This window comes from Oryctolagus cuniculus, chromosome 3, assembly GCF_051225735.1.
Source record: "Oryctolagus cuniculus isolate XC-2025 breed Fujian yellow rabbit chromosome 3, ASM5122573v1, whole genome shotgun sequence".
Classification (NCBI taxonomy): Eukaryota; Metazoa; Chordata; class Mammalia; order Lagomorpha; family Leporidae; genus Oryctolagus; species Oryctolagus cuniculus.
Genome location: NC_142869.1, coordinates 164,705,807 through 164,722,462, shown reverse-complemented (window position 1 = coordinate 164,722,462; position 16,656 = coordinate 164,705,807). Strand labels below are relative to the sequence as shown.

The following is a 16,656-nucleotide window of genomic DNA, read 5'->3' as shown; positions in this document are numbered from 1 at the left end:
GCTCGAGTTCCAGCTGCTCCACTTCCAATCCAGCTCTCCGCTGTGGCCTGGGAAAGCAGTGGAAGATGGCCCAAGTCCTTGGGCCCCTGCAACTGCATAGGAGACCCGGAAGAGGCACCTGGCTCCTGGCTCCGGATCGGCTCAGCTCTGGCCGTTGTGGTCAATTGGGGAGTGAATCAGTAGATGGAAGACCCCCCCTCCCTGTGCCTCTTCTCTCTCTGTAACTTTGATTTTCAAATTTTTTTAAAAAATTTGAGTAAGATACCACCCCTGGTACTCACACACTTGCCTTCCACCCACCATCAAAATACAGTTATCTTTTACTTTGATTGAATCTATTTTCAGTGCTTTTTAAAAAAGATTTATCATAATTTATTTGAAAGGCAGAGTTATGGGGTTGGGGGGAGCAAGAGAGATAGAGAGAGAGATTCTTCCATCCTGGTTCATTCACCAAATAACTGAAATGGCCAGGACTCAGCCAGACTGAAGCCAGGAGCCTAGAACTCCATCCTGGTCTTCCATGTGGGTGCAGGGGCCCAAGCACTTGGGCCATCCTCTGTTGCTTTCCCAGGTACATTAGCAGGGAGCTGGATAGGAAGTGGAGCAGCCAGGACTCAAACCAGTGCCCATATGGGATGTCGGTATTGCAGGTAGCCACTTAATCCACTGGCCACAACACTGGCCCCTATTTCCAGTGTTTAGTCTTTGTCTTTTTTCTTTTCTTTCTTTCTTTTTTTTTTTTACAGGCAGAGTGGACAGTGAGAGAGAGAGACAGAGAGAAAGGTCTTCCTTTTGCCGTTGGTTCACCCTCCAATGGCCGCCACGGCTGGCGCGCTGCGGCCGGTGCACCGCACTGATCCGATGGCAGGAGCCAGGTGCTTCTCCTGGTCTCCCATGGGGTGCGGGGCCCAAGCACCTGGGCCATCCTCCACTGCACTCCCTGGCCACAGCAGAGAGCTGGCCTGGAAGAGGGGCAACCGGGACAGAATCTGGCGCCCCGACCGGGACTAGAACCTGGTGTGCCGGCGCCGCTAGGTGGAGGATTAGCCTATTGAGCCACGGTGCCTGCCTGTTTAGTCTTTCTTAAATCTTCCTTCCTTCCTTCCTTCCTTCCTTCCTTCCTTCCTTCCTTCCTTCCTTCCTTCCTTCCTTCCTTCCTTCCCTCCCTCCCTCCCTCCCTCCCTCCCTCCCTCCCTCCCTCCCACCTTCTCTCCCTCCTTCCCTCCCTCCTCCCCTCCCTCCTTCCCTCCCTCCTTCCTTCCCTTCCTTCCTTCCTTCCTTCCTTCCTTCCTTCCTTCCTTCCTTCCTTCCTTCCTTCCTTCCCTTATTTGAAAGGCAGAGTGACAGAGAGAGGGAGGATCTCTATGGAAACGTAATTAGCAGAGCTCTCGCGCCTTCTGCACCGTGAGGGACATCCACTCTTGGGGGCGGCTGCTCCCCTGCGTCCCAGGCTCTCCTTTCATACGCACCCTGGATGTCCCCTTCATTTCTTCCCTACACTCATCCCACTCCTTCAGGGCTCGTGCTTTCCTATTTCAAACATCTTTTAAAACATATACTTATTTTCATTTTATTTGAAAGGCATAAAGAGTGAGAGACAGAACTTCCACCTGCTAGTTTATGGCCCAAATGAGTGCAAGAGGACCAGGCCCAAGCCAGGAGCCAGGCACTGCTTTTGGGTTTCCCACGTGGGTGGCAGGGATCACCTGTCGCCTCCCAGGGTGTGATCAGCCGGACGCTGGATCAGAAGCAGAGGAGCCAGGACTCACCCCACATCGTTCCAGTGAATTCCATCTTGTTTAAGTAAGAGTCAGCTTCTCTTGTTGACAACTGAAGAACTCTGATCTCAAAGAGTTCCACTGCGGAAACAGACATGCGCACAAGCAGCCAGGTGGCATGAGAGTCACCGTGACCAAGGTGCCAGGAGGGCACGTAGCAGCATAGATGAACTCCATCAGGTGGCACGAGTGTCATGAGACCACAGGCGGAAGCAGCAAAGGAAAGTCTTTGGGGTTTCAGAACAAAAGTATCTACAACACCTTGGCAGTTTCTAAAAACATGGGCATATTAGAAACCATAAGAAATTTACATGGTGGGTGTGCCAAGGGTCAAGGGAGCAGTGGCTGTGGGGAGGCTGGAGAAGTAGGCAGGTCCTGGTCATTTCCCGTCAGAGTTTGGTTTCCCAAAGGGAGGGATCCAGTCTTAGGTATGGAAGAGGAGGAGACTGGAGATGACCGACTTTGCAAGGGGGCATTTGGAGGGGGGTCGACACTGCTCGAGAAACCGCGTCGCATATCGGAGCGCCTGCATTCAAGGCCTGGTTCTGCTCCCAACTGCAGCTCCCTGCACACCAGCAGAGATGGCTCAAGGACTTGGGTCCCTGTCACCCACCCGGGAGACCCAGGTCAACTTCTAGGCTCCTGGCTTCGTCCTGGCCCAGCCCCAGCTCCAGGTGCTTGCAGGCAATTGGGGATTAAGCCAGTGGATGGAAGATTCTTTCTCTCTCTCTCTCTCTGAGATAAAAATTTTAAATAATAATAATAAAAGATGAGGGAGTTTGGAGTTAGACTGAGTTCAGTTCCTGGCTCTGCTTTCTCCTTGTGTGACCTTATGCTAGTTCTTGAGTCTCTCTACAGCTTGGATTCATCATCTATAACATGTGAAAATAACAGTATCTACCTTCCAATGGATTACCTGCTCTGTGTGAAGTCTTTTTTTTTTTTTAATTTTTTTATTTGAAAGATAGAGTAGACAGTGAGAGAGAGACAGAGACAGAGAGAAAGGCCTTCCTTCCGTTGGTTCACTCCCCAAATGGCCGCCACGGCCGGCGCTGTGCTAATCTGAAACCAGGAGCCAGGTGCTTCTCCTGGTCTCCCATGGGGTGCAGGGCCCAAGCACTTGTGCCATCCTCCACTGCACTCCCGGGCCACAGCAGAGAGCTGGCCTGGAAGAGGGGCAACCGGGACTAAAACCCAGCGCCCATATGGGATGCCGGCGCCGCAAATGAGCCATGGCACCAGCCCTGTGTGAAGTCTTAGTGTAGTGTTCGGCCCACACTGTTTCTAATGATGCTAGCTATAATTGTTACAATGAAGGTGGAGCAGCACCAGCCACCGTGGCACAGTAAGTTAATCCTCTGCCTGTGACACTAGTGTCCCATATGGGCACTGGTTCGAGACCCGGCTGCTCCTCTTCCCATCCAGCTCTCTGCTATGGTCTGGGAAAGCAGTAGAAGATGGTCCAAGTCCTTGGGCCCCTGCACCTGCATGGGAGACCTGGAAGAAGCTCCTGGCTCCTGGCTTCGGATCAGCCATTTGTGAAGTGAACCAGCGGATGGCAGACCTTTCTCTCTCTCTCCTTCTTTCTGTCTATAACTCTACCTCTCAAATAAGTAAAGAAAATCTTTAAAAATAAATAAATAAAAGGAAAAAAGAAAGAAATGAAGGTGGAGTGTGGGAGCCCAGCTGGAGTTATCACAATAGTGTGGGTATAAGGCCACCTTCTAAACCTCTCCCACTAAGGTGCCAACAGGAAATTGTTTTTGTGTGTGTTTTCACTAGAGGCAGGAAGAAAGACACCCTCTCTGATCAGGTATCTTCTTCATTTTTAAACTCTTTCCCAAGGCAATTATTTCATTCATAAGATTCACACATTCATAATAGTCAATAGAACACAAACACAGAGGGGCAAAGTCAACAGGCCATGGCCATGAGCTGGGTGGCATCGAGCTACTCCCAAAGTCCTCGGGTTCAGAGAAAGCCCACACCAGCTGGGGCACCTCCCACACGCCTTCCCTGTGCAGGGGACATGGGTCTAACCTGGCCATCTCGGCCATCCTGGCCGCATGTGCTGGCTGGCAGGAACGGCCCTGCAACCCTGTTGCCCTGTGGTTGTCATTCGAAGCTGCTAGATGCCTCTTCCTACCCCAGCCAGCCCAACTGAGCATACCCAAGAGGGAGCGCAGTGCGGGGCATGAACTCTGGGAAGGCGGGCCCTGAGCTTTTTCTGCACTTGGGGTGGCCCAAACATCTGGTCCATCTCAGTGGTGGCCATGGTTTGTTCCCCATGGGCTTATGCGTTGAGAACTTGGTCCCCAGTGTGGTGACATGAGAGCTGATGGAACCTGGAAGAGCCAGGGCCTCAGGGGAGGCCCTTGTGTCACTGGGGGCCCTGCTCTTGGAAGGATTAAGGTAGTTCAGGCCCCCTGAGCCAGGCCCCGCCCAGCTGCCTTCTTTCCTGTCTAGGGACCTGGTGTCTTGCTCCAACACTTAACTCTTAACTGCTGCCAAAGTAGTCCTCACCAAAGCTGAGCCGTGTCCTTGAACCTCCCAAACTGTGAGCTAAGAATCCGCTTTTCTCCATAAGGAGCCTGCCTGAGATTTTGTTACAGTGGCGAACAGGGCCTGGTGTCTCTTCCATACCCTCCCTAAGGCCTGGTAACTTGACCCTCAGTACTCAGTATCAAGTACTCAGGCGGCACCTAGAGGGGGCGTATTTCAGTGGCGTTTTCCAAGTAAATACTGCCTGGTTGGCCAAAGCTCCTGCCCTATCTCCAACACCAAAGACGCCGGGTCTTCCAGTTTGCTTTCCTGAAGGTCTGGTTAGAAGCAGCGAGAGCCACCAGGGCCGTCTTGTCTCGCTCACAGGAGCCACACCTTCATTGGCAACCAGCGTGTGCCCGGCCTGGGGCGAGCCTTCAAATGCTTACACCAACACAGCGAGTGGGGGACATGAGGACCCAATTTCTCATTGGAGACAAATGCAGCAGCACCAAGACATCTCCCAGCTGGTTGCCAGCCCTTCCAGGCTCGCTCTCACCTATGGCTCGTAGCAGCCCTGCCTCTGTTCCTGCACCCTTGGGAAGAGGAGGTCCGGTCTCTTTTCCTGGGACTGGCTTTCCTGGCTTTGCTTGGCTGCTTTGGGGGTTCAGTGGAGCAGAGAGCAGCTTCCCCCCCAACTCACTGTTTGGAGAACTGAGCTCCTCTTCTGGCGAGTCCCTCCCCAGCCTGCAGCCTCCCTACAGCACAACCCAGGACAACCAGGACTCCCTTGGAGGTTTATTGGTGGACGTATGGAAGCACCTGTTATAAACACCATCAAGAGCCAGGGAAGACCGCCGCCCCGCGGGGGCAAAGTGTCAGGGTCCCAGAAAGTTCTGTCCTAGGGAACTGGCTACTGGAGCCTGCATGCGGTGCTCATCCGGGTCCTCTTGTTCCCAGAGGCTGTGGCTCAGGGCGGCCCTCATGGGGATGTTCAGGTGGACCTGCGATGCCACCAGCGAGGGCACGGAGTCGCAGCTGTTGGAATCGGCTATGTCGATGGTGGGAGTGATGCTCCTGTCGGAGCCCAGGAATTTCAGGGTCATGGAAAGCAACGGGAGAAAAAGAAAACATTCTTAGAATGTAACTTAAAAACCACTCTCTAATCATTGTCGTTTCTAGCATGGGTGACGACATGCGTGGTATCTTTAAGATGTCCGGGAGCCCGGATGGCTGTGGGGGTGGGGGGCTGGAGCCAAGGCCTGCCCGGCTGTGGAGGCTCAGACCCTTGTTCTGGCCCCCAACCCTGCTTCAGGTGCAGAACATGATGCGTCCCTACACAGAGGCAAAATCTGATCTTCTGGGAGCCACCCGGTGGCCACCATATCCCGCAGGGCCCCCTGAGCCTAGGCCCGAAGGAAATTTTAATCAGTTCTCTACAGTAATAAAGCTTAAAAAAAAAAAAAAAGCCACCTAGTGTCTACAAAAACACATGTGTAGCCCAAAACGTTTTAAAAATTCTGAGTAGGGGTGAAATATGCATTGGTTTTAAAAGAATAAACCAGCAATTCTAAAAAGCACTGGAAGGAGAATAAAAAGTGCTCGCTCTGGAACTACTCAGAGGTGAGTGCAGTAAGCTGTATTCTTTCAAGTGGAACTAACTGCAGAGTTTTTTTTTTTTTTTTTTTTTTGACAGGCAGAGTGGATAGTGAGAGAGAGAGAGACAGAGAGAAAGGTCTTCCTTTTGCCGTTGGTTCACCCTCCAATGGCCACTGCACGAATATTCAGATGGAAGGGCTGCTGGGAGCCAGTGTCCCTGACCCCGGGGGGGGGGGGGGGGGGGGACTCTGCTGGGGGTAAGCATGCCGGAGCTGCCCATGCGGGCGGGGGCGGGGTGGGGGGGACCAACCTGTCGGCTGTGAACTGGGCCCTTCCGGAGAGTTCTGAGAAGCTGCCGCTGGTCTGCTCGGCCGCCAGCAGCATGAGGGTCTCGCTGGGCTGGGAGGATGACGGGAAGCTGCTCTCGGGCTGTGGAGAGAGACGCACAGTGAGATGGCCAGTGCTGCCGGCTCAGAGCTCCGGGTCTCCTTGCGGGGCTGCACTTGAGTCTCGCCGCCCAGCCCTGGGAACCCATTTGCTGAGCATGAAGCCCCCAGACTCATCAGACCCAGCGTGGGAGCCCCAGCAGGGTCACACCCTCTCGGGCATGGGCTGAGGCTGTGAGTAGAAGGGAATGCAAGGACCAGGGGCAGGGGGTGTGGGGCAGCGGGATGCGCTGCTGCTTGGGACATCTGCATCCCCCAGCTGAGTGCCTGGCAGGGGGGCAGGGGGGTCCTGCTCCGGATTCCACTTCCTGCTAACGCAGACTCTGGGAGGCAGCAGAGGACGGCTCAAGTACTTGGGTCCCGGCCGTGCACATGGGAGACCCAGATTGGGTTCCGAGCTCCTGGCTTCAGGAGCCCATCCCCAGCTGGGTGTACAAGTGACCATGAAGAACCAGAGCAGCAGGGCTTCGAGAGAGCAGGCTTCGCCAGTCAACGAGAGTGCACCCGAAGCACACACCTTAAACGAGAGGAGGGAAGCAGTCCGATTCTGGAAGCTGGAGGTTTGGGGCAATCGGGGCCATCTAGCTTCCCTTCCTATGCTTCTACATAAGCAGGCCCTGGAAAAGGCTTACGTGCGTCAAGAAAGCCCAAACAAAACAAAGGGAAAGAGAAAATCCCTGAGAAAATAGTTGCAAAAACTTGTGATTGGGCCAGCGCTGTGGTATAGTAGGCTAAGCCTCTGCCTGCGGCACCGGCATCCCACATTGGCGCCAATTAGTGTCCCTGCTGCTCCATTTCCGATCCAGCTCTCTGCTCTGGTCTGGGAAAGCAGTGGAAGATGGCCCAGGTGCTTGGGCCCCTGCACCCACACAGGAGACCCAGAAGAAGATCCTGGCTCCTGGCTTCGGATCAGCACAGTTCCGGCTGTTGTGGCCATCTGGGGAGTGAACCAGCAGATGGAGGACCTCTGTCTCTCCCTCTGTCTATAACTCTGCCTCTCAAATAAACAAATAAATCTTAAAAACAAACTTGTGATTAAAGGGTTTCCGATCTTGATGCATAAACACTTTTATTTTACAAATTGATTTCGAAAAGCACAAGACTGCCCATAGAAAAAAAGTCAAAGATTACAGAAGATGGTGCCAAAAGAATATTTATAAGATGAGAGGTCTTCCAAAACTTCACAGAAAATATGTATGTGAAAAAACTGCATGAATTTCAGGGTTTTTTTGTTCCCCAATAAATTTATCTTTCAATTATTTTTTACGTTAATTACATTATTAAGTACTCTCACGTATAAGTAATCTTCGAACTAATTGGAAACTAAACAGATGCTACTTTTTTCACCATTATATTAGAAAACTATGGTAAAGGTTTAGTGGCAGGGGTGCAGTAGGTTAAGCCACCCCTTGGAACGCCCCGCCTCCCAGATCAAAGTGCATGGTTACTTGACACTCTCCATCCAGCTCCCTGCTGATGGGCCTGGGACCCAGTGATGGTGTCCTCGGCCACCCACGTGGGAGACCTGAACGGAGTTCCTAGATTCTGGCTTCAGCCTGGCCCACCCCTAGCTGTCACAGGCATCTGGGGAGTGAATCAGCAGATATTGCTCTCTCTATCTCTCCCTTTCTCCCTGTCAGTCTGCTGCTCAAATAAATAAATAAATCTTAAAAAAAAAAAAAAAGACACGGTGATAGGCATTCTCAAGAGTGAGAGTATAATCTGATATGACCTTCATAGATAACCTCATAAATATGCATCAACAGCCTTACAAATGTTCGTGCTCTTTGAATTTCACTTCTACGAACCTATGCTGGAGCCTGTGTTGTGGCACAGCAGGTTAAGTCATGCGACCACCTACGGTGCCATCGTCCCATATGAGTGCCGGTTTGAGTCCCAGCTGTCTACTGCAGACCCAGCTCCCTGCTGACAGCCTGGGAAAGCAGTGGAAGATGCCCAAGTGCTTGAGGCCCTGAACCCAAGTGAGTTTCAGGCTCCTGGCCTCAGCCCACCCCAGCCCCAGCCATCGTGGCTATCTGGGGAATGAACCAGTGGATGGAAGATTCTCTTGCTCTCCGTCTCTCCTCCCCTCTCTCTGTAACTCTGCTTTTCAAATCAATAAATAAACCCTTAAAAAAATGGAAACTAAAAACCTATGTTGTGTTTGCATGATTTATCATACTGAAAAATTTTAAATCACCCTACATGCCTAACACTAGGGAATGGTTAAGTAAGTTTTAATTCATACGACTGAACAGTATGACATGATCAAAATAACATTTATAAAGAGATTTTAAGACAGGACAGTGTGTAAGATACAATCCAAAGTAAAGATAGAAACATTTAGTAATACACACATTCTCTCTTCTATTTCTGGGGGAATTGGTACCAGGACCTCCACTTGGAAACCGAAATCTGCAGGTGCTGGAGTCCCTGATGTCAAAGGGCTCTGTGTTTGCATCACACCCACCCACATCCTCCTGTATGCTCTAAACCGCCTCTAGATGGCGCAGTAGTCTTAACACAACGGACATGCTATTGCTTAGGGAATACTGACAATGAAAATACTTTTTTCAGTATAGACACAATTTTTTAAACAATATTTTGGCTTTTTTTTTTAAAGATTTATTTATTTTGAAAGTCATTGTTACAGGGGAGCGGGGGGAGACAGAGAGAGATCTTTCACTAGTTGGTTCACTCCCCAGGTGGCCACAAGAGCCAGTGCTGGGTAAGGCTGAAGCCAGGAGCTTCATCTGGGTCTCCCACGCAGGTGCAGGGGCCCAAACACTTGGGCCATCTTTTGCTGCTTTTCCCAGACCACTAGCAGGGAGTTGGATCGGAAGTGGAACAGCCGGGACATGAACCAACACCCATATGGGACACCAAGATCGCAGGTGGCAGTTTTACCCGCTATGCTACATCGCTGGCCCCTTAAACAATATTTCACTCTGCGGCTGGCTGACTCCCAGGTCCAGAGCGTGTGCACACGTGTGTACATACGTGCACTGGTGTCTGCACACACAGGTGTGTGTGTTTCGGCCTCTGCGGCTCGCGGCGGGAGGGCCCCACTTACTGTTGCTTCCGGGGAGCTGCTGGGCCTCTTGGGCACGAGGCAGTGGGTGAACTGGATTCTTGGGTCTTTGGTGGTGATGGACAGACCGTGCTGCAGGATTTTCACCAGGCGGATCCAGAACTGGAACACGGCCTCCGGGTGTTTCTCATGGAGCCTCAGGTAGTAGATCTTCTCGGTGACTGTCCTGACCCTCAGGATGCGCTGGAGCCGGTCGCAGATCCGCAGCTCCACGTACTTCAGGGGGAGGATCCTGGGCGTGACCGGAAGTGACCCCGTTGGTGGTGTCGACCTCGAGGGGCCTCCTGCCTGTGCCTGGGGGATGCCCGGGGCAGGGGGCAGGGAGCAGGGTAGGGCCAAGACGGGCGGCTCTCTGAGTCCCAGGGCTGTAGCTGTTAAAGGATCTGCCCACATCACTAGCAGCAGCTGGGGCCGCGGTTTGGCCGAGTAGGGAAGACAATGATTAAGATGCCTTTGTCCCACATGGAAGTACCGGGGTTCGATCCCTGGCTCTGGCTCCCGACTCCAGCTTCCTGCTAATGTGGAGGCAGAGGTGGTGACTCAAGTAATTACATTCCTGCTGCCTATGTGGGGGCCCTGGACTGAGCCCTTGTCCCAGTCCCAGCCATGGCAGGCATTTGGGGAGTAAGCAAATGGGATCTCTCTCTCTCTTTCTCCATCTCTGTCTAGTTGTCTTCCTGTCTCCCTGGCTCTCAGAGGAAAAAAACCACACAGCTGGCATTGATGTATACTATTCCTTCTAGTTCTCACAATAGCCCTTTAAGGGGGAAAAATGAGGACCATGCATTACACTTTGCAGGTTTGGGAAACAAGGCTCAGAGAAGCTGAATGAGCTGCCCAGGCTTAGATCTTACTCAGCAGACCCTGGAAGGAGGGGTTCCTGGCCCCTGCGCAGGGCTCCTCTCCCGATATGTTCATTAGTGGTGTTGAAATGGTAAGGAGAAGGAGAAGGATGGACGTCTCCTGTGCAGCCAGTTTTTTTTTTTTTTCCACTCTCGACACTTCCTAGTCCTAACTGCCTTTCACACCCTAACTTTGCTTTGCAGAGTCCCTGCTGTATACTAACCAAATAAAAGTAAACAAGAGGAAGCCAAGAGCCCCCAGATGAGGCTCAGGACAGGAACTCTGTAGTGCTTTATCCCCAGCACTAGGTATGTAGAGATGCCAAATAAATATTTGTTAAAGGAGTGGATGAATGAGCCCTACACGGCTTATACACTGAAGAACACTGCTCTTTCGTTTGCTCTACAATCCAGCTGCCAAACACGGCATAGGCTGATCTATGTTCCCACCCCCTGGCCCCTTCCTCGAGCTTGTTTTTACCTGTTGAGGGTGATGACTGGGACAGCTCCAGGCTTGTTACAGGTGGAACAGTGACCGTGTGGCCAGGTGACATTGGCCATCAGGAGGACATTAGGGAGTGGCAAGGAGGGCACTGAAGAGGTCACCCCCAGGATCATGGCAGCAGGTCTTCCGCAGATATCCACCCTGGTCCCGGACTTAGTGACCTGGGAATCAGTCCCAGGGACACAATCAGAAAGGAGAAGTGTGCCAGCACTCAGTGTAGTCATTAAGACAGCTCAGGGAGCGGTGCTGTGGCATAGCAGGTAAAGCCGCCGCCTGCAGTGCCAGCATCCCATAGGAGTGCCGGTTTGAGTCCCGGCTGCCCCACTTCCTATCCAGCTCTCTGCTCTGGCCTGGGAAAGCAGAGGAAGATGTCCAAAGTTCTTGGGCCCCTGCACCCATGTGGGAGACCCAGAAGAAGCTCCTGGCTCCTGGCTTCAGATTGGCACAGCTCCGGCCGTTGCGGCCAGTTGGGGAGTGAACCATCGGATGGAAGACCTCTCTGTCTATCTCTCTCTCTGCCTCTCCTCTCTCTGTGTAACTCTTTCAAATAAATAAATAAATCTTGAGGAAAAAAAAAGCTCAGGAGCCTGGCATTGTGGCATAGTGGATAAAGCCACCGCCTGCAGTGCCAGCATCCCATATGGGTGCCAGTTCGAGTCCCCGCTGCTCCACTTCTGATCCAGCTCTCTGCTGTGGCCTGGGAAAGCAGTGGAAGATGGCCCAAGTGCTTGGGCCCCTGCACCCATGTGGGATCCTGGAAGAAGCTCCAGGCTCCTTGCTTTGGATCAGCGCAGCTCTGGCTGTTGCAGCCATTTGGGGAGTGAATCAGCAGATGAAAGACCTCTCTCTCTCTCTCTCTCTCTCTCTGCCTCCCCAAGCTCACTGCAACAGGAAGCCTGTGTGGCACTTCCTTGGGTTCTCTGCAGTACTTGGCTGTGCATAGATGCACCAGTAAGAAAAAGCTGAGTGGCCTTGAAATTTTGATTCCCCTCAAGTAGGCGAAGTCAGTGCTAGTTTCTAACGGCCTGGAAAGGAGATGGTACCACCACAGTCCCAGAAGGCATAGGCAGGGAGTAAAGGAGGAGTTGCTGTATGGGGTAGACCCACACAGCCCACGCCTGGAGAAGCTTGGGCAGCTCCCCCCAGGGGGCAGGGGGCCCAACTGGCTGCTGGTTGTTGAATACAGAAGCACCTGCTCTCGCCAAGCACACCGGGGCTGTGGCAGGACAGGGGCACTGGATGCCTGGCACTAGGCACAGTGTTTCAGCTGAGACAAGCTCATCTCACGTTCCAGGGCTGATGGCAAAACAGCAGTGCTGCGGCCTCGAAGGAGCCACGGGGGCAGAGGGAGGAACACGTGGAGAGAGGCCAGTGCCCGAGGCCAGTGGGCCTTTTTGCGATGGTCTAGACTTTGCAGGACCACCTGAGAACCCTTGCACAGTGCCTTGTAGAACTGGGGACAAGGAGGAAGCTCAGGAATAACTAAAATTTCACTGCCCACCCACCTGACCAGACAGCATTTCAAGAAAAGTGGATTTTGATTTTGGAAAAAAGTGACATTTCTTGGAGCCCGTGTTATAAAATGAAATTCATACCCCTACAAATCATAGAGACTGTACACACTGAGAGTCAGTGTGCACCATTTAGAGGTGACGCTGCTTTGAGTGACGACAGTGATGGAGACATGGAGGAGATGGAAGAGAACCAGCAGCACACTACACCGTAACTACGACACCATGACTGTGACTAACTCTGTGCTGTAACTACAGCTACACCACGACTGTGACTAACTCTAACTATGCTGTAACTACAGCTACACCATGACTGTGACTAAATCTATCTATAACATAACTACAGCTACACCATGACTGTGACTAACTCTGACTATACTGTAACTACAGCTACACCATGACTGTGACTAACTCTAACTCTACCATAACTACAGCTACACCATGACTGTGACTAACTCTAACTCTACCATAACTACAGCTATACCATGACTGTGACTAACTCTAACTATGACATAATGATAACTACACCATAGCTATAACCATACCATAACTATAACTACATCATAACTACTATAACTATATACTATAACTATACCATAACTACAACTACACCATGACTATACAACATAATGATAACTACACTATAACTATAATCATACCGTAACTATGACATAACTATAACATTAAAACTATACCATAACTATAACTACACTATAACTATGGTATAAAGATAACCATACCATCTATAAACACACCATAAATATAACATTATATACCATAGCTATATCATAACTATAACATACTGTAACTATAATAAAACTATACCATAACTATAACTATACCATAATCATAGCTATATCATAGCCATAACTGTACATATACTATATACCTGTATACTATATGACTACACATACTATAACTAGACTGTATGATCTTTATAACTGGCCATGTGAGTGGAATCATTTTAAGTAAGCTTTGAACTCTGTTGTGGGTCAGCCTTGCCCTGGCACATTGTGAGTTTCCTGCTGCCGGGTCACTTGGTGTCCATTTAGAGAATCTAAATAGTTTTAAAGGAAATACATTAACAGAACAAATCTGCTAGCAAAACATCACACCCATAGAGAATCGACTAGGACTTGGGTTCTGAGTCCAATTACCTGTGCTATGGCTGCTATGCGTTAGAATGAGCTGTTCCCTCAGGTTTGCCTACTGATGGCCCAACTAGACAACCCCTGGGGCAGCACAGGGCCAAATGGAACACCCGGAGCCAAGGACATAGCTCTCCCAAATCTGGGGGACTTCAGCAGGAGTGGTTCATTGCTTGGTGAAGAATCTGCAGCTTAGGCTCAAGACCCATCTCTAACTGCCCCACCCATTTCCTCCTACAACTCTTACCTCTCCACTCCACCCAAGCGGATTCTCCTCCTACAGATCCTTTCTGTGCCTCCCACCCCCACCCCCCCGCCTTTATCCAGGTACCTTGAAGATCCTCTCCCTGGAATCTCCCATCCCCCTGCTCTCCCGCTAACGGAAGTCCCAGCGACCCCAACAACAGCTCAAGACTGGAAAGCCTTCTTCCGCTGCCCAAGTCCAGAGAGACTGCTCCGAATGCCCCAGCCCCACGCTCTGTTCCCATGCCGTGGGGATTGGCTCACCCACCCTCTGACAAGAGCCTGCATGGTTACCATTTTATAAGGGGTGAATCAAGCCCATAAGCTTCAGGATCGGGGACAGTATCTGGACTTTCTTTGCACCTCCCCCACTGCTCACGGTGAGTGTTTAGTGGCTGATTCACCAGTTACGGCACACCTGTGAAGCTGCACAGGTGCACAGGCTAGGCTAGACCCCTGGAGGGAGACGGGCAGCACCTGGGTGAGACCTGGCACCTGTTCCAGCGACCACTGACTCCTGCAGGTGCGCCATGCCATCCTGGGCCACCATGCTCACTTCCACTGGATTGGTCATTGTGCCACCCTTCTGGGGAATGACAGAGTGTGAGGGAGACCAATCTATGTAGTGGTCTTGCATTCAAACCATGCTGTTTCTAGACCACCTCAGGGAGAGGCTGGATTCTCAGTGGGGTTTCTAACTGCAGGCGTCATTCCCTGTAACATCCAGTTTGGACCAGTGTCTGGGGCCTGCCCAACGACTGAACTCAGATTTCTACATTTGGAAGATGTGACTCTGTTTCCTTAAGGCATATGCCAGCAGAGAATTCCTTCACATTGCGGGCACAGCTGGGATCAGGGCCCTTGGGCTTTCTCTAGCTGTGGAGGGTTCTTTCTCCTCCCCAGGGCTTTCAAAACCCACGGCATTTTCTCGCCAACCCCTAGAACAGGATTTGGAGAGGGCAACACAGCTGCCCCTGCTGCCCAAGGGTACCTGGATAAAGTTGCTTTCGAACACCGCTGAGCCAGAGAACAAGTTGAATTCTGGAGAATGAATCAGTTGACAGAGAAGGCCATCTTCCACCCCAAGCTTCACCCCAGGGCCTGGTTCCCTGACTACGGGTGAAAGGCCCTTAGTTTTCCTCATTGGTTCTTGGGAGGAATGGGCTGGGGGACATCTCTGGGGCTCCACACAGACCCAGCCCAACCCCAGGTGTTGGTGTGACCACAGCTCCCCCCAGCTGCACAGCTCCACGTGCCCTCCTTGCTTAGGCTGTCCAGCAGGGCTGGGAGGGCCTGCCGGCTCACAATGGCAAGAATGACATCAAGGAATGTGACAGCAGCCACAGGAAAGGGAAAAAGAAGAGGAGAGGAGGGACAGGGGCTGTCCAGGGCTTTTTTCTCCCTCCTTCCACTGCTATAAACCAGTGTATGTAGCCTACCCTGTTTTTCACACACTCAATCTTACCCCAAACTGCAGAAAAATGACCCTCTCAAAGCTATGCCAAGACGGCGGCGAGCTGACCAGAGCAGCCAGGAAGGCTGTGGGAGCACCACCAATGGCCCTCACTCTCCTTTGCCAGCTAAGACGTTCATGAAACCTTTCTCTGTGGGCAGGGACTGTTCACGAACGCCAGCCCCACCTGCCCCAGGGGTCTCAGCATGGGGAAAAGGGGCCCACCTTCCCTACCTCACATCTTGGGATTGAGCGAGAATCTTCTTTAAAACAGAAGGCTGGGGGCCGGTGCTGTTGTGTAGTGGGTAAAGCTGCCACCCATGGCGCTGGCATCCTATGTGTGCGCCAGTTAGAATCCCAGCAGCTCCACTTGTGATCCAGCTCCCTGCTAATGGCCTGGGAAAGCAGTGGAGGATGGCCTAAGTCCTCAGGCCCCTGCACTCACGTGGAAGACCCAGAGGAAGCTCCTGGCTCCTGGCTTCACAGCGGCCTGGCTCCGGCCCTTGCAGCCATTTGGGGAGTGAAGCAGCAGATGGAAGATCTCTCTCTCTCTCTCTCTCTCTCTCTCTAACTCTGTTTTTCAAATAAATGAATAAATCTTAAAAAAAAAAAAAAGAATGCTATTAGACAACGTGGCTGATTGATCCAGAAACCGTGGGCATAGGAGGAAGCGGTGGCACAGGGTTCTGCCAGAGCTGGCTCCAAACAGGTCATGAGAATGTGGTTAAATTTGCAGGACTTCTACAAGTCAATTGTTAGACACAGCCATTATTAAAAGTTGAATCATAAAAACCTACAATTAAGTAACATCCAAAACAAAGGTAATAAATGGCCAAAATTTATTATTTATCAATTATTTTACTGCTCTCTACATTTTTAGATTTTTTCATTACTTATTTTCATTTTATTTGAGAGGCAGAGACACACATAGAGTCAGAGAGAGAGAGAGAGAGCATGACCTTTCACCTGCTGGGTCACTCCCCAAATGCCTGTTACAGCCAGCACTGGGCCAGACTCAAGCCAGAAGCCAGAAACCCAATCTAAGCCTCCTCTAAGGGTGACAGGAGACCAACTAAGTGAGTTATCTACTGCCTCCCAGGAAGCCAGAGCAGAAGCAGAGGAGCTGGACTCAAGCTAGATATGGGATGTGGGCATCCCAAACAGCGACTTATAAATTACCCATCATCTAAGAGCTCACCAGGGCAATTATAGACACTTTGAATCTAATAAAAAGAAAACACAACAGATCAAAAATTATGATCTGCAACTAAAGACCCTGATGGAGTTTCTAGCTCCTGTTTTTGACCTGGCCCACCCCTGGCTATTGTGGCCATCTGGGGAGTGAAGCAGCAGACGGGAGATATCTCTTCCTCTCTTTCTCCACTCTCCCTCTCTAACTCTGCCTTTCAAATAAAATAAATCTTCTTAGAAAAATCAATGACGGGCTGGTGTTGTGATGCAGCAGGTTAAGGGGCTGTCTGCAACGCCAGCATCCCATATGAACTTGGGTTCAAGTCCTGACTGTTCCACTTCTGATCCAGCTTCCTGCTAACGCACCT

General features: G+C 51.3%; 1 protein-coding gene across 1 annotated transcript; it reads right to left on the bottom strand.

Annotated features, from left to right (window-relative positions):
* Positions 1 to 5,047: 5,047 nt before the first annotated feature.
* GARIN1A (golgi associated RAB2 interactor 1A) lies at positions 5,048 to 14,788 on the bottom strand. Its single transcript, XM_051849770.3, has 5 exons — positions 14,636 to 14,788; positions 10,719 to 10,903; positions 9,378 to 9,627; positions 6,169 to 6,287; positions 5,048 to 5,336 (listed from the first exon to the last, which is right to left on the bottom strand). Exons 1-5 carry the CDS (start codon positions 14,786 to 14,788, stop codon positions 5,138 to 5,140), a joined length of 906 nt encoding a protein of 301 aa, XP_051705730.2. The 3' UTR covers positions 5,048 to 5,137.
* Between the last annotated feature and the right edge of the window lie 1,868 nt (positions 14,789 to 16,656).

Bases quoted from the DNA above. Each gene is read 5' to 3' on its own strand.
- GARIN1A (XM_051849770.3), bottom strand. From the start codon at position 14,788: ATGAGGAAAACTAAGGGCCTTTCACCCGTAGTCAGGGAACCAGGCCCT. The intron at 9,628-10,718 runs GTAAAAACAAGC...GGTCACGCCCAG, and splicing joins CCAGTCATCACCCTCAACAG to GATCCTCCCCCTGAAGTACG. The intron at 6,288-9,377 runs GTAAGTGGGGCC...CTCTCTCCACAG, and splicing joins GCAGCTCCCCGGAAGCAACA to CCCGAGAGCAGCTTCCCGTC.